This window comes from Oculina patagonica, chromosome 13, assembly GCF_052425735.1.
Source record: "Oculina patagonica isolate OP01 chromosome 13, crgOcupat, whole genome shotgun sequence".
In the NCBI taxonomy this organism is placed as follows: domain Eukaryota; kingdom Metazoa; phylum Cnidaria; class Anthozoa; order Scleractinia; family Oculinidae; genus Oculina; species Oculina patagonica.
This window is the reverse complement of record NC_135770.1, coordinates 13,687,907-13,711,055: the sequence shown is the minus strand read 5'-3', so window position 1 is coordinate 13,711,055 and position 23,149 is coordinate 13,687,907. Positions and strand designations below refer to the sequence as shown.

Below are 23,149 nucleotides of genomic sequence, written 5' to 3'. Positions count from 1 at the left end.
AACCGACCATGCATCAAGTTTGCCAGTTCTCGGCTAACATACCCACGGCAACCGACAGCAAGGTGATAATAGTCTGGATTCCAGCCAGCCTCTTTACAAGTGTCAATCAGCTCCTTGTACCGCCTGTATTTCCGGTCCTCTGCATCTCCAAAGTTCTCTTGCCACGACACTGTTAATTCAAGCAGGATCTCTTGTCTGGCATCGTCACTCCACACCCCAACATCCGGACTTGGCTGGGTGTTACAATGGGAAAAACAAGGGAACTGATCACCTTCCATGTTCCCTGCCACCTCTCGTTTACCACTTGTTTCTTTGGGGATGGTTTTGTCGCTCCCTTCTTCCCTTCTTGGTGAAACACAACTTTGTTTTGGCATTCCTTCATAGGCATCTTCCCTTGATTAATATCAGCTACCTTCATTTCAATGGCTTCCACGATGATCCTCAGTACCTGGTTGTGCCGCCAGGTGTATCGATCTTTTAGACCCATGGGGCAGGCAGACAGGATGTGACGAAATGTGCCACACTGTCCACACTGGCACTTGCTCTCTTCAGACACTTTCCAACGTACAAGATTGGCTGCAGATGGTAGCGTGTCATACTTAACTAAAAAGCTCAGTCGCGCCGGTTCCCATGCCCACAACTCTTTCCTGGACAACTGTCTTTCAATCACGGGCTCTTCCCACCTCAAGCATCGCCCTTGCCGACTACACTGCACCAAGTGCACGTACCTTCTCTCGCGTTCAACCCGCTTCGCCTCGTTCACAACCGCATCTCTTCTGTCCTTCGTGCTGCTTTTGCAAAAGGGCTTGAAGTTATACGTACCGAGTCCCTTCCTGTCACTTTGAACTGCACCTACAATGTCTCGATGCCTCAAAATGCTTTATCAACTTCTTCCTCTGCATTCCACTTCTTGCCAGTACGCACCTGGGGGGGGGAGGGGTCCTCTCAAATGGCCTGGATGGCCCTCTCAATGAATATTCATTGAGAGATTGTGCGCAAATTTTTCTGCTTTAAAAGCGAATTCTTGATTGGAACTTGACTCAAATGTCCAAGTTGGCATATATTTGTCACAAATTTCCAGTATCCATTTATTGCAACAATTCCAACAATTCCTTGCAATACATGTAGAAAAGAATTTCAAGTTAAAAATATTACATTATAATTATTGGTCAGGTCACTTTCAAAGTCTGTGCTCTAATCAACCCTTAAGAGAGTGTTTCGGTGATAAAAGTTGTGTTATTGGATGCGCGCGCTGTTGCAGTTTATGTTGTGCGCTCACTAGTTTAAAATTAACAGTCGACTCACAGTTGCGTATAAACAATCACGTATGAACTTGCTCAAGTAGCGTAATTAACCGTTATTGAATTCAGTTGATCACAAACTCTGTGCTAACCAGTTAAAAGTTATTTGCTAACCCCTTGTGAACAGATCAGTGTTAATGGTCAGCCAAAATCAGAACGAAATCAGTACAAAAGTTAACACCCGTACAGAGGCAACAAAAAAAGTGAGTTGTATACAGTTTATCATTGTTTTTGTTAGTTTCCTACAAGTTGTATGCGTTCAAGTTATGTTGTTAGCTAGTGCTAACGTAGTTTTATTTATTTTGTATTTTAGATCGAATCATTATCATTAAATATGATTGTTGAACCTTTGTGTGGCTTGTCCTTTGTTCGACGGAACAGAGAGCACAAGAATTCAACAAGTTATTGTACGACAGGTTATTAAAATATCTTCCACCCTTCTTGTAGAATCTTTGTAGATCTTCTGTGGTCTTAATTCAACAAACTTGGGAAACATCTGACCAGAAGCAGCCAGAATCTGACATAAATAATCAGGAACTGGTTATCAGCAGGTGTCATCAGAGATTTTCATGCTCCTCTCATTTCCTTAGGAAACAGTTGTCCACAGGTCAATTGCTGTTCATGCGTTTGAGCTTGGAAGGTCTTTACCAACAAATTAACTACTTGCCCCATGCCTCTGCATCTGCCTCACGTGCTCCTTTATATCCACCCAGCTCTGCTGTTTTGTAGAAAGCTATTGAGAAAACCAAAACACAATAGTTAACATAGGTGTTGGGTTATGATTTTATCCAAATATTCACTCCCATCCCTTTTCCAATAATATTTATTTTCCCAGCTACATCAGGTCACTTTTTTGTGTATGCTTACTTACTCTTTGGTATAAAGTGTAAAAACTTTTACAGAAAACTAAGCTTGATTGCAGGGTAGTAATCTCTGACTGTGATGGTTCTCTTTGCGGTAACAAAGCTTGTTATGGTAAATCCTCAAACATCCTTCCACAGTGGGGTCAGGTACAGAACATCTGTTAAACTGGAATCTTTCAGAAGGAGCAAGCCTGTATACTGAGGCGAACTTGTTCAGCAAAATATGCCGACAGGCAGCTGGTGGATTACCTTCATGCAAGGAATTAACACTTCAGCTGTTTTCTCTAAAGCAGGCAAAGTGCTTCAAACCGACTAGGTTTTTATTATTTTCATTTATTGGGCCCTTGTAGCACTTAAAGGTGGAAATGTAACATTTGTTATAAACATACCTTCCAAAATTACTGGGTAACTGTCATTCATCCATTTCCTGTAGTCTATAAAAGTTCAATTCAAAGGTAAGGCAGGGACGAGGCAAGATGACCATGCATTGATGTGCAGTAGCCACAAAACTGTGAACACTGTTGCGTTGAGCCACTAGGGGGCTAACTTTGTAGGGGATGAGGGTCATGAAAAATATGAAGTTCCAGAACGGGGTGAAGGGTTGGGGGGTGCGCATAGAGCTTTTATATGCCACAGGGTTGGAAACTAAAATTTCGGAGCACTCGCCATCCGGGCGACCTTCAAATTGCACTCGCCCAGATCAATTTTTACTTGCCCAGTCTGCCCCCTCCCCCTACGAATAATAAAATATACAACTTCAATTTTTAATCACGTTTTGATACTCACTGTGCCACTTTGGTGGTCGATCGCAAAACAGACTGCAATCTATTTCTTCAATGAAAAATTGTCAAATATAGACCTTACTCCACAATAAAAACACAAGCACACTTACTTCAAAAGTTGAAACGCAGTTTTATTTGATATGTATTTCCAAATTCTTGTTGTTTGCAAGCGAAATTGTACAGGAAAAGAGGCGAGGAATGGCCATCTTGCTGCGTTTCGCGGTTCGGTGGATGAGCCAGTGAATTTTTGACCAGAGGTATTACTTTGTAGAAGTACGTCCGTCACGTAACAAGCCCCAAACGGAAGCCATTTTTGTCTGTTTATGAACGCGAACACAGCTTTGTTTGAGATTTTAAATTGTTGGTAAGCTATCGGCTTGTGGACAGTGTAGATTATTTTAAAGTGGGAAGTAAAAGTTTCGCTTATTCTGAATAATATATTCTGGATATGACAATCGTACTCGCCAAACCGGGCGAGTGATCCGTGATTTGTACTCGCCCGACAGTTTTCACACTCGCCTGGGCGAGCGGGCGAGCGCTAATTTCCAACCCTGATGCCAACGGACATGCTGCCATTTTTGTTTTAATGCCACGAAGTAAACAGAAGAAAATAATCCTGAGTTTAAGGAGGCAATCATAGCGCATGAATAACACTATGCATAGTTTGCCAGCCAACTTAGCATACTTACAGTCAAAATACTCAGCGCGTGCCACCTAATATTTCGGAATAGTTTTGATTAACGGCAAACGGATCGCATTATTCGTTTCAAACATTCAAATTCAATTTGAATATTGTAAATCATCCAACCGTAAACACGTGAATTTGTGAACCTCCAATCAAATTGGTTTAGTTTTGACAGGTTCACATGTTCCATGTTTACGGTTGGAATATTTACAATATTCAAATTGAATTTGAATGTTTGAAACGAATAATGTAATCCGTTCGACGTTAATCAAATCTATTCCGGAATATTAGGCGGCACACGCTGAGTATTTTGACTGTAAACTTATGGAAGACACGGAAGGCAGCTATCGTCATACCTCTATCAGTGTTCATTTTATGCCATACTCTGTAAGATCCTAAAATAAGGACCACTTCCCCAACAACTGCAGCTTTCAAAAGCCTTTTCCAAACGGACTTCGCAGTACTCATGCCAAACGATCGCTTCGGCCTTGTGGTGGTTATCTCTGTCATGTATGCTACATATACTGTCTCATATGACCCCCGTGAAGGCGAGGTGTAAAACACAGTCTGCTGCAGGTGGAATCTGGGTACAAAAGGCTGTGATAATTTTTTTCTTACTCTGAAAAAACTGCACAGATTGTCAGTAGAATCAGGGCAACTATGAGATTGGGAAAACGTGGAGCGACATGGCATGCCTGTGGCTCAGTTGTGAGACGGTGCACGTAGCATACATGAAGTGATGTTTGTTTCACGGGCGTACACAAGAAGACTGGTTTCTACATACGTGTCTAAACGCAGGCTCAACATTCAACATGGCTGTCGTTTTGTCGTCGCGTTGAGATTGGGAAAGCTGATTGGGAACGCTTTTACCATTTGGGAACTATTTTACCTGCCCCGTTGCTTTCTACAGTAAGGTCATTAAGATTGCGGGCCCTTAGTTACTCTCAGAAAAAAACGACGAAGAAGGTTAATGTTTTTGTATAGGCTTTTACTTTTAAAAAAGTTCTAATTTTTAAGCTTACAATTGACTGAGCGACTGAGCAAGTACCGTATAAAGCGGAAATGGAAAATTCACAGAAAAAGCAGTTATACAGCAGTGCTGCATCAGCATCAGCACCAAGCATAGGGACAGAGAGATTATTAAGGTATCTCCCTAAAAAGCAGTCAGATGTTCGACAAGTTGCCATAGACATTCCAGAAACAGATAGCAGCCAAGTTGTGAATCAAGATGTGTTGAATGCTGTAGAAAGAGGTACGCTTCACAGACTACTGTGTCTACCATATTAATAAGGGGGCACTCGCCTGAAAGAGGTGCCTTTTAAGGCTGGAGGTTTATAAAATGGTTAGAGTGTAGAAAATGGTAGAAAAACATTCTTTTATGTATTTAAAAGGGGCTTTCAAAAAATATGTTTAACAGACCCATCAAACAGTTAATTCATCTAAGTATCAACCCCCCAAGTTTATTTTTCATAAGTGTCCATTTGGCCACTGGCTGCTCAAGTTCGGTTGCCAGTGAAATATTCTAGTCGCTAAATTCCCAGGGTGGGGTACTCTGGCTTGTAAATGACGGGGATGATCTAATGGAGGCAAAACTCAGGACCCAAAAAAATCCCTTAGTCTTTTGACATTACCCAAAAAAATTCCTGGACCAAAAATAACCCCCAAAAAATCCCTTGTCAAATTACCCCTAAATTGCCAGGAGGGGCAATAATATAACACAAAGAATGCTCGTTTTGTTTATTAATCATACCATAAATACGCCAAGGCTGCGCCAAGGCACTTTAGTTCGTCTTTAATACCCAAAAAAATCCCCTATCTAAATCAAGTCACCCAAAAAAATACTTGCCAAATTTTCCAACCCCAAAAAATCCTTCGATCATCCCCGTCACTTAAACTCCTGAGTACCCCCCCAACCCTCCAAGTTAACACCATTTTAGTCGCCATGGCGACTAACATTTTGGAGCTGGCAACTAAATTTGAACCAAGGTCGCCAGCCTGGCGACTAAAATTGAGAGGAATGATTGAAAGCATCAGCTTAATTTGGTGACTAAAGTGTTTCACTGGCGACCAAAACTTGAGTAGTTGGTGGCCAAATGGCTACTAAGGAAAAAAATAAACTTGGAGGGTTGCCCCCTGGGGCTAAATTAAGCTCACACCTTCGATTTTAAGTCGACAGGCTGGCGACTTCGGTTCCAATTTAGTCGCCAGCTCCAAGATTTTAGTCGCCATGGCGATTAAAATGGTCTTAACTTGGAGGGTTGAGTATTTCAAGGGTTATTCAAGTAAAAAGTGTTTAAAGTAGATGCAGTATCCCTACTGTAGGTATGAGAAAGGGTTACCATTTTCTATTAAAGGTATTGGTATGTGAAGTGGTTACATTTTTCTGTAAAAAAGTGGTATATTAAAGGGTAAAGGTTTGGACCTCGGCCAAGTCTCCCCATTAGGCTGAACTATCAAAGCATTTAAGGATGGTGCCTACTTTGAATGCTTAGCGATTTGTTTTTACCTGTTAATGTGAGCCATTTTTAGAGGTTATGTTGCTTTTCTACTGTTCCTGGCTTAGTATATGTCCATAAACTGGATTTTGATGTAATGTATATGAAATGATTCATATATGAACTGCGGATGTATATGAGAGTGATAAATGATCGTCGCAGTGAATTTCCAATTTAAGCAATTGGAATAAAGAAGCCTGAAAAAAATTCAGGGCTTCAACGGGATTCGAACCTGTGACTTTCGCGATACCGGTGCGATGCTCTACCAACTGAGCTATTGAAGCCACACATTGGGAGCGAGGTCAATTGTGAGTTCATATTTTCCCGTGAGAGGAGTGAAATGATGTAATGTATATGAAGTGATTCATATATGAACTGCGGATGTATATGAGAGTGATAAATGATCGTCGCAGTGAATTTCCAATTTAAGCAATTGGAATAAAGAAGCCTGAAAAAAATTCAGGGCTTCAACGGGATTCGAACCCGTGACCTCCGCGATACCGGTGTGATGCTCTACCAACTGAGCTATTGGAGCCACACATTGGGAGCGAGGTCAATTGTGAGTTCATATTTTCCCGTGAGAGGAGTGAAATGATGTAATGTATATGAAATGATTCATATATGAACTGCGGATGTATATGAGAGTGATAAATGATCGTCGCAGTGAATTTCCAATTTAAGTAATTGGAATAAAGAAGCCTGAAAAAAATTCAGGGCTTCAACGGGATTCGAACCCGTGACTTTCGCGATACCGGTGCGATGCTCTACCAACTGAGCTATTGAAGCCACACATTGAGAGCGAGGTCAATTGTGAGTTCATATTTTCCCCTGAGAGGAGTGAAATGATGTAATGTATATGAAATGATTCATATATGAACTGCGGATGTATATGAGAGTGATAAATGATCGTCGCAGTGAATTTCCAATTTAAGCAATTGGAATAAAGAAGCCCGAAAAAATTCAGGGCTTCAACGAGATTCGAACCTGTGACTTTTGCGATACCGGTGCGATGCTCTACCAACTGAGCTATTGAAGCCACACATTGGGAGCGAGGTCAATTGTGAGTGCATATTTTCCCGTGAGAGGAGTGAAATGATGTAATGTATATGAAATGATTCATATATGAACTGCGGATGTATATGAGAGTGATAAATGATCGTCGCAGTGAATTTCCAATTTAAGCAATTGGAATAAAGAAGCCTGAAAAAAATTCAGGGCTTCAACGGGATTCGAACCCGTGACCTCCGCGATACCGGTGCAATGCTCTACCAACTGAGCTATTGAAGCCACACATTGGGAGCGAGGTCAATTGTGAGTTCATATTTTCCCGTGAGAAGAGTGAAATGATGTAATGTATATGAAATGATTCATATATGAACTGCGGATGTATATGTTATGGTTCAATTTTATCTTTGGTTTAAAATTTTTCAAACCAGTTTGATTTTCATTTCCCTTTGTTTCAGGTTATGATAATGAAAACAAGACAATGAAAAATAAAAATCAAACTGGTTTGAAAAATTTTAAACCAAATATAAAATTAAACCACAACATATATGAGAGTGATAAATGATCGTCACAGTGAATTTCCAATTTAAGCAATTGGAATAAAGAAGCCTGAAAAAAATTCAGGGCTTCAACGGGTTTCGAACCCGTGACCTCCGCGATACCGGTGCGATGCTCTACCAACTGAGCTATTGAAGCCACACATTGGGAGAGAGGTCAATTGTGAGTTCATATTTTCCCGTGAGAGGAGTGAAATGATGTAATTTTTTTCAGGCTTCTTTATTCCAATTGCTTAAATTGGAAATTCACTGCGACGATCATTTATCACTCTCATAGACATCCGCAGTTCATATATGAATCATTTTATATACATTACATCATATCATAATTATATTGGCTGTTTTTTATGCTAGAGATGTTAAAGCCATCTGAGACGTTAAGGCTGTCTCAAACGACTTTAAATGATGTCTAGTATAAAAATGGTAAATAAGACAGATGCATTTCACATCTGATGGCTTTAACAACTTTTCATAAGACCGTCTGAATGACACTCTTATCGGACAGCTTTAACGTCTCAGACATTTAAGCCATCTAGTATAATAATGGGACACCGTTAACTAGTTTAAAAACAGTAAAAAAGACAGATGCCTTTAATGTCTAATGGCTTTAACGTCTTCGTGTCCAGTGTCCTCTGAGTGTGGAACCCAGTCTTTTTTATTTTATCTGAAAAGCCGTCTACTAAATGTGTCCCGTTTTTATACCAGATGCCTTTTACGTCTTGGACGTTAAAGACGTCTAAACGACTTTATTGTCTCTAGCATAAAAACGGCCATTACCATACAGACTGAACAAGTAAAGGGAAATACTACCAAATTGTACCAATGGTAAAATTGAACGACGACATTTACACATAGTTATAAGCAACGTTAGGTACCTATTTATGTTCCATTTGAAGTTCTTATCTTTTCACCTGTTAACAGCAAAAAGTCTAAGAATGAGAGGTACAATGAATGACGATGAAAGAGTGACATTGTCAGTAAGTAGTCAATACTTGTCTTATATTATTTAGTTATTGCTGTTTCAGTTGATTTTCAACATGTTTCTGGGATCTTTATCACTTTATGCTGGGTAAAACTTAATATATTTACTTCAGTCTCAAACTCATTAATAATTCTTCAAGTTAAAACAAATAAAATCATTACCATGAAGGAGTTTGGATGTAATCATTATACATGGGAGATGTAGTGGTGTGCTGGACTCCAGATCGAGTGGGTCTGGGTTCAAGTCATGACCAGGGTCATTGTGTTGTGTTCTTGGGTAAGACACTTTACTCTCATAGTGCCTCTCTCCACCCAGGTGTATATATGGGTACTGGCAAATTAATGCTGGATGCAGCCTGTGATGGACTAGGATCTGATCCAGGAGGAGGAGAAAAACTCCTAGTTGCTTAATGCTACAGAAACTGGGCCACTTGGCTTGATGCAGACTTTACCTTACCTTACCTATATTATACAACTGATCAGAAAAACATGTATAAGTGAGGGGCTTGTTAAAATGGTTTCCATGCCAACACAATAACTGTGTTGATTTACGCAACCAAGTGATGTTGGATAATGGCTTAGTCAATTGAATTTTTTATTACTATTTAGAGTGCTATTAAGCCATTTCCACAAAGATCCCATCCAGTCATGAAAAGAGTTAAGAGAGAGCTTCAGAGTGTCCTTGCTGAGAGGCAGGTAAGTTCAAACTCAGTGAAGGATGTTTTATTGTTGTTATGCTTATAAGCAAAATACAGCAGACCTGTTGTGTAGAATTGCAAGCTTAATAATTTTTGTGTAATCTAAAATCCAAACCTGATTATTCATTTTGCAGGGTTGGAGAATATTCTGGCTGATCATTGTAAATGCACTTTGTACTTTTGGACTTTTTATATACAGTGGATCAACAAATAGTTTAGGTAATTCAAAGAAACTCACAAGTTGTTTTCTATTTGACAGTGACTTAGGGAGCATTCATTATTTATGCCAGGGGGTGGGCCGGCAAGAATTGAGGGGGGTCACCTGCAAATGTTGTAGATAAAGAGGTGGGCTATCTGTTTTCTTATTAACACTAGTACTAGAACTATTCAATTATGATCGTGTGTATGACAGTATTAATGTCAATACAAAAAACAGTCTTGATTTCGTAAAAATGATGACTTGCAATGTTGTGTCCAGATCATGTTTGGCGGAATATTACTGGCACCAGAGGAGTTTCCTCCGTATTTTTTTCACTCTCCGAGGACACTGAGCTACTGTGGTGCACAAGAACGATGTCCTCATCACTATCACTTTCTCATTCACTAGTGTTTTCGACATTAGTTTGTTTTTGTTGCAAAATAAACGCTGGTTGTTAGTAGGCTAGTTCCTTTTTTTTTTGGGGGGGGGGGGTCATCATGTTTTGGTTTTGTCTGTAATGAATCTTGCCGGCCCACCTCCTGGCATAAAAAATGAATGATCCCTTACTTTATTCAATCTTTATTCATGCAGCTGTGTTAATCATGTGTGTGTTTGGTTTTTTTCAGCTCTCACATCATTTAGCTACTTGACAATATTTGATTTACTAAGGTATGATATACCAACATGTTCATCCTTTACAAAATTTTAATGTTTTCACAGAAAAACAGGCTATATTTATATCCTTGGTATTGAAATAGAACTAGTTTGCGATAGAGGCTAATATTGGGGAACATCATAAAGAAAAGCTTTATGTCATGTTCATATGAAAGGAATAGCCTAGCCATCAGCCTACTATTTATTTACATTCCCATACTGAGAACATGAATAATTATATTATGTTATTTTGGCATAATTGACTGGTATCATTGGTCATGTACCACACAATATTTTGTTACTAATTTTTAGTTGGTGCAAGCTCATCTGAGTGTTTCTTCAGTGTGATGTGGGCCTGGGTAGTGAGGCAAACACCTGGGAAGGTTGTGCTATTGACAGATGCCATGTGCTAAAAATTATTATCCCTGTGGCTAGGTCAAACCCTGCCTAAAACCACACCCGATTGGCAACAGAAAATGTTTCTTTTGATGAGAGGCATCTCCATAAAATTTAGTGTTTGTATGTGGCTGGGACCATGACTAAGTGTCTACTTTTGGGAGGTGTCTTGCCAATAGTTGGTGTCAGTAAGTTGAGGTTCAATTGTTAAATATACTTTTTGATTTTGTTTTCAGTCTTTTAACTTGTCTATTATCTCTATGGGTGTCACTGCAGAAACCATCATCAACGTTTTCCTTTGGGTAAGAATGATAATTTGTCATAATGCTGTGTAGTTTGAATGAGGCAAACAGTGTACATGTGATGATGGCATCTCTGTTACATGTACATTTGGGAGGTATAAAATGAGATGCAAGTTACATAAAATGTAAGTCTAACTAGGGCCAATTCATACTAGCGGACAAGTTTGGTAACAATTGGTAGATTTCATTATTTATGTGTCAATTGTTGCAGCTCTTAAACAAGTGTGAATACGTTTTTTGAGATACAAAACTTGTCCAACAATTCATGACAACAAAGAAGCAGTTGTCTTATGATTGGGGAGCAGGGGATGGCGCAGTGGTGAGAGCGCTCGCCTCCCACCAATGTGGCCCGGGTTGGATTCCCGGACCCGGCGTCATATGTGAGTTGAGTTTGTTGTTGGTTCTCGTCCTTGCTCCGAGGGTTTTTCTCCGGGTTCTCCGGTTTTCCTCCTTCCACAAAAAATCAACACCTCTAAATTCCAATTCGATCGGGAATCCGAGGGCCACAGGTTTGTCAGTCGAAAGACTGTTATGTGCAACCCTCGTAAAACAAAGTTGATTTATTTTATTTATTTATTTATTGGTCCTCGTTGCACACACGATACATTTTGTCAAACAATCACAAAAACAAGTGCGAACAATTTTTATGGACTGAAACAAATTTTGTCAAAATGAACAAAACTTCAAAGGGGCTGTTGTCCTGCTCTAGACAGGACAATTCATGATAACCTGCATTCTCATGCCAGTTGTAATTGAAGGGCTCGCTGCAAAAAGGGCGGTAGTGATTTTCCCTTGAAATGAACATTATCAAAACTGCTCCAAATTTCGCATGCAGATTTGTTTACGTGCGCTTAACACTGTCCTGTGTTTCATTTCGTTGTTCTTTCCTTCCTTTTCGAAAAATAACATATGCAAAAAAAAGATTTTGTAACTTACATTGTCCACAGTAATCCAGCACTAGACATTTTTCCACGCCTCGCGTGTGAAAATCTTGCCCCGAGGCACTTTATTACAGTTGTCCGGGATGTAAAAACAGCTTTTCAGAAACCAACTTAACTGACCGCCATGTTTGTCATATTTCGTTTGCTCCCAGGCGGTGGCAGCGAGGGACTGGGACTCGCTATTCTATTGTGACGTCTTAAGTCACATGTTAGTGGCTCAAGAACAGAGAACAAAAATGGCACCTTTCTTGGAGAAATAAACTACTGGTTCGTTCGAGCGAGTGCGTCCGCTTGGCGGTTGAAGGACATCATTAAGTCTGAAAACCCGTAAGTCCCACAGCATTTCTCGAAGAAATGAGAGATGTTCGGCCTTTGTTTTGTACAATAGTGCTCTTTAGCGCTCGAGAGAGAAAGTTGTTTGACAAATGCCAGCGGAGCCAAGCGGTAATAAAGTCTAAAACACAGATCTCTTGTCGGGAACTATGTCAGCGTGAGTTTTGGAGTGTCCCCTTGGGTGCTGCCGCGACAAAGTTGCCGAGAAGTGACCTGGTTTTAGACTTTAAAAAATTCTTTAGATGTTTCGCAGGGCACTTTTCCTTGCAAAATTTTTTCTGTGCCTCATTAAATATTCATCAATCAATCATTCAATCGATTCGTGCAAGCGAAAACCTCAGAAGCTTATCTTGTTTTCGCGGGATTTTGTAGATGTGTGATGATGTGAGGAGTGGAGATAGAAGTGAGAGCAAGCCAGCGGCACTTAACTGAAAGCAAAACTAGTATAAAGTGAAGACACAAGCAAACGTATTCAATCAATCAGTCTATCACAACAGTCAATCTTTATTTAACTTTCACCTCAAATTACAGCTAATGGTAACAGATTAAAATAGTCTTTGCCCGAAACAACAAAAAGCAGCTAACTGCAAGCAGACTGCAGTGAAAGCTAGCCCAAGCAAACTGGCGTGAAAGCTTACTGCACGAAAAGCGCGATCTAAGTAGTAAGGCTGACTCTGATCCTAAACTTAACTTGAAACGCCAATGACGTCGCTAACCCTAACCCTAACCCTTATCCTTGGGGTTAAGCTTTTTCGTTAGGGTTAGGCCCTTAACCCTAAATTTGAAATGAAACCCTAGCGTCGAAAGCTTAACCCTAAAGCTTAGCTTTTTCGCTAGGGTTAAGCTTTTGCGTTAGGGTTAAGCTTTTGCGTTAGGGCTAAGGCTGTAGCCCTAACTTGAATCTCTAACCCCAACCCCAGGCCTTGGGGATAACTTTTGCGTTAGGGCTAGGCCTGTAACCCCAAAACTTTAGCTGGTTCCATTGTTTTGAGGAACAAAAGGTTTCCTTTGTTTATCGTTTGTGAAAGGAAAGACCTAAAGACGCCGCCTGCAAAAACCTTGTCTTTTGCATGTGTTATTTTTCGAAAACGAAGGAAAGACCAGCGAAATGAAATGCAGGACAATGTTTAGCACACGTAAACAAACTCACATGCGAAATTTGGAGTTGTTTTGTCCATGTTCGTTTTCGGCCAAAATCACTACCACCCTTTTTGCAGCGAGCCCTTCAATTATGCCAGATACCGACACGTTGTTGATTGGCTATTGTGTTTGACCCAAATTACTACTAAAAACAACACACACTCAAAAGTTGTTGCTGTAGAAAACACCATGATGTGGCTCTCACTATCATAATTCAGCTGCAAAATATTTCCGCAATAGGCAAGGCATGTTTGTAAGCGAAGTGTTTGCCCAATGTCAGAATGAGAAAAGAAAAAGTTATCTTGAGACGACTTGTTATTCCACGTAAAGACATCGAATTGTTTTAGAATTTTTTACTGCGTGGTACTGCTTCAAGATGTCTCTGACTTGTCGGGACAATTTTGCTTTTGTCAAAATGTCATGACATTTCAAACTTGTCCGCTAGTGTGAATCGGCCCTTATCAAAATGTTCACATATTTTCCATGGTCAAAACTTCTATATACCATAGAAATTGTGTAAAATATTCATATTATATATAGTGAGTGTGACCACATATGAAAAAAAAATTGATTTCACCACAAAGTATTTATAATTATTTATCACAAAGAAGTACATGTATGAATTATAAACTCAATTATTATTGGAGTCTATAACTCTGAAATGTAATCCTTTCCAAGATTCTATCAAATAAAAAATTAAATTAATCAATTTTGACCACAAACTTCCACATTCAGTACTTATCCTTCAGCATTATTTGTAGTCAAAAAAAAATTGCTTAAGCAAACTGTTTTGGAATTGTATAGTTGCATTACCTGCAACAGCATTTTTATGGTCTATATTCTAAGTGACCACAGCCAAGAGCTAATCGGCATGCACAAAATGTGACAGTTGTTGTAATGAAGGTTACAAAGCAAACCGTTTTGAATTCTATTTGGACTTAAGACAAATTCCAAATGTGGTTGGATTTACTAAAAACCAATTCACGCTTAGAGCAGTTTTCAATTGAGTGTCGTAAAATTAAAACTAATAAAAGTAATTACTCTGGCCAATCACAAAGGACACAGACAATCCAGTGAACCAATCAAAACTCGAAGCAAATACACGTAGCCGGTGCGAAGCGCGGGAAAACATGCGGGAGCGAGTCACGATTGGTTTTAGTTCTGATTGGCTGAGAAAGTGGCGCGAGATTTTTAAGCCAATCACTAAGCGTAGTAATGCAAAACCAAAGCAAACGCAATTTACTTTCGACACTCAAGTGAAAACCGCTCTATCTTATGGAAATGGAAATTTTCAGAAGGATGTGTGTATAAACAAGTATCAATAATCACAAAATGATGCACTTTTTAATTTTTCAAAGACCTCAAATTGTACTGCGTGTGCTTGGTTTGTTAGTGTTTTTTGGAACTCTGTTTGTGCATCAAAACGTTTATTCATTCCATTTTTATGGCACAGGTATGAGAGGTTTGAGGTGTTGGCAGTATTTACCACCACTGTTCTTGTGATGTTTGGTGGACTGTTTATTGTAAAAGAAAGGTAAAGATAACTGTAGCTGTTATCATGAATCATGTGATATGAATAATATCTTAGTTAATTTGTGTAACATTTTACCTTTCAATAGCCTAGCAGCCTGATGTGATCTCTCAGGCGAGATCACAAATAATTATGTGAGACAAATATAAAAGGCATAATCACAAAACCAGTCTTTGGCTTCATGATTCATTTGGTTTGTCAATAAATTGGTGCTTTACTACCATAATGATAAATAATTGATTTATTTACTTGTAGGTAACATATTTAATTTTCCTGAACATTTTAAAAGCCTAAGTCTCAAATAAGCAGATCACACACATCATACTAGACTGACAGTTCACAGATCTAACCAGATTTGAGCTGTTTTTATGTGTCATGCACTTCTTTTTTTCTCAAATCATGTCATTCATAAACCCTTTACCACCTAGCCTGAATTTCAGATGTCCCTCTCTCTCTTCCTTTTCAGTTTTACAGGAGTTAATTGACTGGTCTTGCTGACAGTCATGAATTATTTATTGTTCATATTTTCCAGCACTGAAAGATTATTAATGCCTCCAGAAGTCATTACGTGAGTATAATATTTTGAAGAGGGTACTGTAAATGTTGTCAATGTTACTGGCTATTAGCAAAGTGGAGTAGTTAAATTCTAGACAACAGAACACAAATGCATCTAGCACCAGGGAGAAGTATTCAAACCAAGGACCTCTGTATTAAAACCAGTGACCTAACTGCTAGGCCACACCCCTTCTACAAATACATCACTGTCAGAATAACAATTGCAAGAATAAATTTATATCTTTATATTTAATTGTGTTGTTTCAGAAAATATTGAGGTTTTTGGTTTGACCCCCCCTCCACTCCTCAAGACATTCCAGTTTCGCTTCATGCTTGAAATCCATTAAATATTTGTGAGACTTCCCCCCCCCCCCTTCCTCAGAAACACTGCTATCAAGCTTTCATGTTAACCTAGTGATGCAGTGATGGAATAAATAGTAAGAGATTTTTAGTTATAAAAGTAACAGTTGTTTTTTTTTTTGTGTGGTTTTGTTAGGGATAACCTTCTTCCAGTCACAGCAGTTGGATTATTTTTACATTTGCTTGTGACTTATGGTGTCACAAACAAGCCTTTTAATCTAGTATCAAAAGGTAAGCAGGGCAGACCATCTTCCAGGTTTTTCTTTTGTTTATGTGAAAAGTTGTTACGCTTTTGAAGCAGATCCAAGACCAATAGCTTGCAGAAATGGCCTGATGTTTTGTGTTTTCGTGACAGAAAAACTAATATTCATTTCAACCATAAAGCTCTTTCCTCGCCCCCACTTACTGCCCCTGGGTATCCATATTTATTATTAACACTGCACTACCCTAATCATCGGTTAACCCCTAATGCTGATGCTTTTTAATTTTGTTTCTATTTTAGCTGCATCATCAAATTGGCTACAGGATGCAGTGAATGATTTTGGCCATAGGTGAGAACAAATTATAATTTTGCTCTGAGTTATTAATAGAAATGTTTATACACTGTGACTTCTCATCATGATAAACATGATGAGATTTGTACAGTGGTTTGGTCCTGCAGGCATGTCATTCTTGAGTGATTACAAGTCTTACCGGTATTTGATATTTGCAGCATCTGTGGGTTTGCACCATTCTTGGGCAAAGTTTTGGTGCAAAGGTTCAACCCTATAGCTCTGTTGGGGATGGCAGGAGCTGCGTTAGTTCTTACTACTGATGCTTTGATTAATTACAAGTAAGTGTCACTTTATTTCATTCCAAGTCATTGTGCAGCATACAACATTAATTGTAATTGACGTACATGAACACTGAAATCAAAATTGAGATTGTTTTCTTTTCTATACACAGTGACACTGTTCAGTAATGGAGAATATAAATTCTCAACTTGTGTTGGAACATTAAGAAAATATACATATAATTTCCTCATGCAATGCTGTAACCTGGCCCTGACAGGGATTAGTGCCAGGTGGAATGTAAAGACAGGACAGTGTTGAGTCTATTGTTGTCTGCCATACTGACCTTTATCAAGGGTTCCTTTTCCACTGAGCTCCCCTGTTTACAAAGTACACTGGTAGCTTTATTACAGTTAACTGTCTTGTAACGAATGGAAATGTTGGGATGACAAGTTTTATTGCTTTTGTGATGAGTCTTTCCTTGACGAGTGTTCTGACTAATTTTCCAAAACTGGCAAACAAGGAGACTTGTCAAGGGCATACATTGCTGGTGTATGGTTATAACGTTATTGTTGTTTTGTTTTCCAGTGGATCGTTCATAGCAGACAGCTTTTGTGCAATAGTGACAGCAGTCATGATGTGGGCCACCATGTTACCGCTCAGCATATACAGCGGCCAGATTCTGCTACAGGTAACAAAACCTACCAGTTGATTAACAGTATGTCTTGTTTTCTGATGTTTAAAAAAAGAGAAATCAGTTGCAATATCAGCCAATTCTTTTACTTTACCTAAGTTGGAAATGTACTGAAGTGGTAGCTGGTAACAGTAGTTTAAAAACAAATACAAAATGTCTTTCTTTCCATTGTGAAAAGAACCTGTTAGTATTACGAGGCCTTCAAAGGGGTAAAAGTGGCAAACGACATGACCCTGAAAACTGGCGACACAGGAACATTTTACAGCAACAAGCGACATCATTACAGCTCTGAAATGCAACAGTGACACAATGCGACAGCAACACAATAGGGGAAAAATGACAGCGACATTTACAGCTGTTGGCTAGGCGACATCGGTTCTCAGAATCATGCGACATTGTGACACAGCTACCCCCTTGGAAGGCCCCTATTACCCGACTCATTCATTTCTCCATCTGTTTGATTGATTTTGTTTTCCTTTAAAAAAATTGGCAAAATAAAGATCAACTAGTGTACAAGTGTTAGTGAAAGTCATTTGCAACTGTTATAGACTGGAGTGACATATTTAAATTTTTAGCAGATAGATAAGTGGTGTAGCTAACCACTACAGCAGTAAAATGAAATTTGATAGCCATGCAATTCTATAAATTCAGCTTGTACAAATTTTCTAAAGCAATCCACAGTTTAAATTTGTCACCCTGAAAGCAAAAACGGATCCAAATTTGCATGTGATAGGATGATATAAGTGATTATGATGGACATCTTATTTATTTTAACTGCAATACAAATATCTTTAACAATCCTGCAGCCATATCCAATTTTTGCACATAATCTATACTTAAACCACACCAAAAAATAGATAGATAACGTGATAGGAAATTTTATTTTTGCAGACGTGTCCCACTGAGATCATGAGCCAGATAGACAAGTGCCTCAGAGAGGTAAGATGGCACAAACAGTTCTCCAGCTGTTCATCGACGTTTGAAAGGTTTCCTCTACAGTTCAACCCCACTTATGGCCACCTGCTTTAATTGCAGGTTTCAAAATTAAATTTGAAGGCAATCTAATCTGCCTTTTGGGCTTAACTGCTATTCAATTTGTTGTTGCCCCCTCCCTGTCCCACTACCAAAAAAAATGTGCTGCCCTCTTCCAAAAAGAAGTTGTAAATTACTTATATTCTTGTCTCCCTGTTCTCCCCATAAGATCTCTCTTTCAAGATAGCAATAAATCAAAGTCTCTTCGAGATACCGACTTTTTTTGCATGAAGTATGAGTCGAAGGTTTATCCTGTGCATTGTTCTTCGAACTTATCATTACGGTTGCTTTGTAGTTTAGTTTAACAATTTCCTATCTTCGCGGAGGAAATGCAGCCATATAATTTTGTCAAAAATGGCTCGTCCGCGCCGGGTATTTATACACATATTCCTCAACATTACACAAATAAACAGTGCAAATTTCACCGAGATCTGACAATTCTATACTTTAAAATTGCAAGGACCTTTCGAGGCAGTCGATCACGGCAGCGAAATTAGAAAATGAAACAGCAAAATATGCGTTCGACGCTTTGTTTTTGTGACGCCATATTTGAATTGTTATAGGTAGACCGCTGTTCAATGTGTTCAAGGCCGTATCGTTACGATTGCTCTCGGAAAAAATACGGATATTTCCGACTACTGTCGGAGAAAACATTGCGTAAACTAATCGATACACTCAAGCTGCGTTTTTTCTGACTCGTCCCCAGTCGTCTTCATATAGCACGCGGCAATCTCTCCCTCCGCTGTATATTTGCCGCGTGCTGTATGAAGACGACTGGGGACGAGTCAGGCGTTTTTTCGCTCCCCGCCCCCCACCCTCTTGCTTCTTCTGTTTTGTGCTGGCGTCCAGGTCTCTCGCCGTTCTCACCGAGCGCTCATCGATCGAAAAACACGAAAAATAGAGGGCTGTGGACAGTCTATGCGAGGGTCGGATATCAAGACAGCTTCTTCGTGGGCTTCCAAGAAGGATTAAACAAAAGCCATATATACAGTGAATGCTATCGAATTATATTTGAAGATGAAATACGAAGGAATTTTGCTGTCTTTGACTGGAATTCCACTCGAACTGCGTAGATACGATCGCATGTAAAGCCGATTCATGCAACATTGCTGTCAACGCGAGGTCACGTCCCTAACGACCTAGGCTGATGACGAAATAGAATGGGCGCTTGTAGCGACCAAATTTGGCCTAAAAAAGAAGCCTTAAAAGAAGCCCCCATCTCTTGCATTTGTTTTAACTTCAATAATATCTTTGAAAAGAGCAAGTTTTTTGGTATGGTTTATTCTTGACGTTTGTAATTTTTAAACGATGTAAGTGCTAGTGGCTATTTATTCGTGTTTTAGTTACGCAATCCATTGTTTGTGCGACGCTTTTTATAGATCGCCTTTCAGTCACACGTGCGTTGAGATAAGAAAGCTGACATGTCACTTTTAACATTGTTATATAACGTTTGTAAATGTGACAAGTCACGTTTTTTCCACGAGATCGCGTGATCACCCACAGCGGAAAGTAATCCCTTGAGAAATTAAAATATTCCCTTGAGAAATTAAAAAAGTCCCTTGAGAGTAGACAAGAATGTTCCAAATTTTGCCCCACATAACTGCTATTCTCCTATTTTCGCTTGTAAACAAGCAAAAAAAGTCGCAAAAACAGCCAATGAGGACATTCAATTTAACTTTGAGGAGCTTTAATTACCTGCAATGTTTTTTTTTTTCAAACTTTTGTTGATATTTTTTCAGGCATCAACTCTAGATGGAGTGTTAGAATTTAGAGATGAGCATTTCTGGACAGTTTCATTTGGACGAATGGTAAGAAGACACAAAATAAGGAAGCATAAGCAAACAGCTTGAGTTAACAGACACTCCAGGCACACTGTACTCTACTCCACATTTCCCATTTTTTCAGGCTTTGCTAAATTTGCGATGAATCTTTTGCAGGCTGGTTCTCTGCATGTGCGAATAAGAAGAGATGCTAGTGAGCAGGTACGAATGTGTTGAGTGCTGGGTTCTTATCAGAGATTACTATGCACTGTACTTGTACGAGCATTCCTGTAAACCAGTCTGTTGTGACCAGAAATAATAATAGCATATACACAATCTGCAAATGTACCCCGGTATAGGTTACCAGTACATGAAATTGGTCTATTTTAACACTTGATGTTTAAAAATATTGTGTTTAAGTTATTGTGTCGATGAATTGCTGTTGTGCGTGTATCAAAATGAAAAATGGTCGAACCTTCTTCTTCGTTTTGATATACAGACAAGAAATTTGTCATAATTTTGATTTGTATCATTTATTCTTTGGTAGATGGTACTAGCCCATGTGACAAACAAGTTATCCAGCCATGTGACTCACTTAACAGTTCAAGTGTTTAAGGATGACTGGATACGCTCATCAAGTGGAACAAAGCTCAATATTTCCAGCCTGTCTGCTTCTCCTGGTAGCTCTCCATTGACAAGGACTTACAGCAGTCCACAGCAGTACAAAGCTTCCCCCGGCACAAGAGCACCTCAAGACAGACCCAAACCAGAAAGGGCAACAACACAGAAAAACACAAGTCCTTTCATCAACATTTCTCCTCACAAAACATCATGACAGAATGTGACATTTCACATAAATAGAATAACGGCAGATAGCAAATTCCTAACACTGACCCCCAGAAAGTTTTCACATGCTTTTCTTTTCAGGGGAACTTAAATGACCCTAGTCAGCCACGCCTTTGTTTTTGTTTACATACCAGAATTTTGGTTTTCGGTTTGATGTGGAGCATTTTTAAACAAAAGAGATCACTGTAAAACTTCAAAAGGAAATTAAAGACTTCCAGTAACACAAGTTACAACAATGGAAAATGACTTAGCTTCGCCATACAGTTTTCACAATCCGATGGCATCGAAAATGGCGGAGGCTGACTAGGGCCCTTTAAGTTGCTTGACTAGTATATTTATTGTGAGATATAAGGAAATGATGTATTTTATCTCAATATCCAAATGGTTGCATAAAATGTCCATTTAATTTACTGTACATATATTTAGGTTGTTTTCCTTATCTTGACAGACCAAACTGAGTTCCTTTTACTAAGATTTGTACAGTGTTAACTGCAACATAAATTAGCCAAGTGGCATCTGTCAAAGTGTTGTACAAATGCAGAAGACCTTTGGGCTGTGTTGTCAGCTTGTTCACTTTCTATGTGAGCTGGGGTCAGTATGTGCACACAGCATGTCATGTACACAGCTCTTGGGAGCTCCCTGAGCTACCTTAAGGTTAATAGTTGTCAATATTGTTAAAAAATGGTGAACACATTTTTGTTTTTCAAAATGTATCTCTTCCATCTCAAAACTGTTTCCAGTGAGCAGACTTGTTTTTAGAAAATACTTTTCCAGTAGTCTTATTGACCAAGCACAAGGCCAGCTGTGAATATCAGCTCAGAGTCATGGCGCACAGTCCAATACACAGTCATTTTGTGCAAGAGGGACAGAGGCCGATATTCTCCTTGATAATGATGAGATTTGTTACTAAACATAACTAAACTTATGACAAAAAAAGCTGTGATGAAAGCTTTGAAAGGAAAAGAGTGATTTAAATTCTGAAGGGTTAAAATATTGAAAACATTTATTATTGATTGGTACAATTGGCATGCATAAATGTTCTCAGCCTTAACAGTATTAGGAAACTTATGAGGTCCAATACTTTGTAAGTGTCCTAGTTGTTATTTGTTGTTAGTTAATAAATGTCTTATTAACCAAATGAAAGGGAAACACTGAGAAAATACTTTTGGGTCAAGCTGTACTCAGTTGTACAAACAAGACTAAGGCCAATATAATTCCCACATTATGGTCCAAATAGCAAGCCTGGCACTAGAAGTGTAAATTAAATTTATAAACAACTGAAACTGCATGTTTGATAGGCAAGGCAAACAGAGAAAAGTAATCAGAAAGATACCTTTAGCATGCTGGTAAAATATTTCTCAAAGAATGTAAAAACTTTAGCCAGTCTTATACTTGAATATATTTGACTCCTACTCCCTCTTATAATTATTTGAACAGAACACATCACATGCCATCTGATCTGATATCGGTCACCTAGTTCTAAAGAGGAGAAGCCCAACTTCTTAACAGACAGTGTCAATAAAATCAAGTAAACCAATCAACTTGTATTTGTTTACGTCACCTGTAAATATGCCATTAATATTTACTGCAGGGTTTTATGTTGTATAAATTAATCTGAGGGTAATAAATGCACCTTTTCTGGTTCTTGGTATTTTGGTGTATAATACCCTTGGCTGAAAAATTATCCTCAAATTACACAGTTGCATCTGAAGCTTTCCTTGTTGACCAACTGTTTATTTTTCAGACAATCTTTCAGCCTTCAGCATTAGATGATAAGAAGCATGTTGGCCAAATGGTTACCACTTTGGATCAAGCAGTCCAGGTTTAAGCCCTGGCTACTGCATTTGACTATACAAGTCTTTGATGGGCCACTTAAATCACCTGTCATAGACTTATTTATACCAGCTTATTCACTTAATTCAGTTGTGTTGCTTCTATTTTAACCTGTCGGGAAAACATTGCAGTGGACTAACTATCTACCAATCTCCAGCCTTATGTGGCGAAAGGGTTTTAAGATAACATTATAACATGCACTCTAATTGGTTAATGGTCGAGCTGTGTTCTCCCATAATGGCCATGAGTGATGTTAATGGCTAGCTGACTGGTAAACCGTGGGTAAAAAGAGGGCCATATAATAAACTACTTTTAAACTCACACTAGCTCAGGACTGCACTGAGAGAATATCCCCTCTTGTGCAATATTATGCTCGTATTTAACTATTTTTTTAAACAATATTGTATCCAAACTACCAGTTTCTGTATTCCAGTAC

At 39.0% G+C, this 23,149-nt stretch overlaps 2 protein-coding genes across 2 annotated transcripts; one reads left to right on the top strand and one right to left on the bottom strand.

Annotated features, from left to right (window-relative positions):
- Positions 1 to 1,045: 1,045 nt before the first annotated feature.
- On the bottom strand, positions 1,046 to 4,214 carry LOC144635364 (protein CEBPZOS-like). The gene is made up of 3 exons (XM_078494472.1): positions 3,988 to 4,214; positions 2,554 to 2,598; positions 1,046 to 2,034 (listed from the first exon to the last, which is right to left on the bottom strand). The coding sequence occupies exons 1-3, from the start codon at positions 4,139 to 4,141 to the stop codon at positions 1,961 to 1,963; spliced, it is 273 nt and encodes a 90-aa protein (XP_078350598.1). The 5' UTR covers positions 4,142 to 4,214; the 3' UTR covers positions 1,046 to 1,960.
- LOC144635360 (zinc transporter 6-A-like) lies at positions 4,120 to 22,417 on the top strand. Its single transcript, XM_078494467.1, has 16 exons — positions 4,120 to 4,883; positions 8,610 to 8,665; positions 9,279 to 9,365; positions 9,502 to 9,586; positions 10,193 to 10,235; positions 10,853 to 10,918; positions 14,786 to 14,866; positions 15,396 to 15,431; positions 15,915 to 16,009; positions 16,281 to 16,329; positions 16,491 to 16,610; positions 17,137 to 17,239; positions 18,134 to 18,181; positions 20,014 to 20,082; positions 20,212 to 20,256; positions 20,582 to 22,417. The coding sequence occupies exons 1-16, from the start codon at positions 4,694 to 4,696 to the stop codon at positions 20,867 to 20,869; spliced, it is 1,461 nt and encodes a 486-aa protein (XP_078350593.1). The 5' UTR covers positions 4,120 to 4,693; the 3' UTR covers positions 20,870 to 22,417.
- The last annotated feature ends 732 nt before the right edge of the window (positions 22,418 to 23,149 follow it).

What these genes read in the sequence shown, in the direction of transcription:
- LOC144635364 (XM_078494472.1), bottom strand. Translation starts at nt 4,141, where the DNA reads ATGACAGAGATAACCACCACAAGGCCGAAGCGATCGTTTGGCATGAGT. An exon ending in TAAAATGAACACTGATAGAG is followed by an intron (nt 2,599 to 3,987) that starts GTATGACGATAG and finishes GAACTTTTATAG; the next exon opens with ACTACAGGAAATGGATGAAT. An exon ending in TTACCCAGTAATTTTGGAAG is followed by an intron (nt 2,035 to 2,553) that starts GTATGTTTATAA and finishes TTTTCTCAATAG; the next exon opens with CTTTCTACAAAACAGCAGAG.
- LOC144635360 (XM_078494467.1), top strand. Translation starts at nt 4,694, where the DNA reads ATGGAAAATTCACAGAAAAAGCAGTTATACAGCAGTGCTGCATCAGCA. An exon ending in GTTGAATGCTGTAGAAAGAG is followed by an intron (nt 4,884 to 8,609) that starts GTACGCTTCACA and finishes ACCTGTTAACAG; the next exon opens with CAAAAAGTCTAAGAATGAGA. An exon ending in ATGAAAGAGTGACATTGTCA is followed by an intron (nt 8,666 to 9,278) that starts GTAAGTAGTCAA and finishes ATTACTATTTAG; the next exon opens with AGTGCTATTAAGCCATTTCC.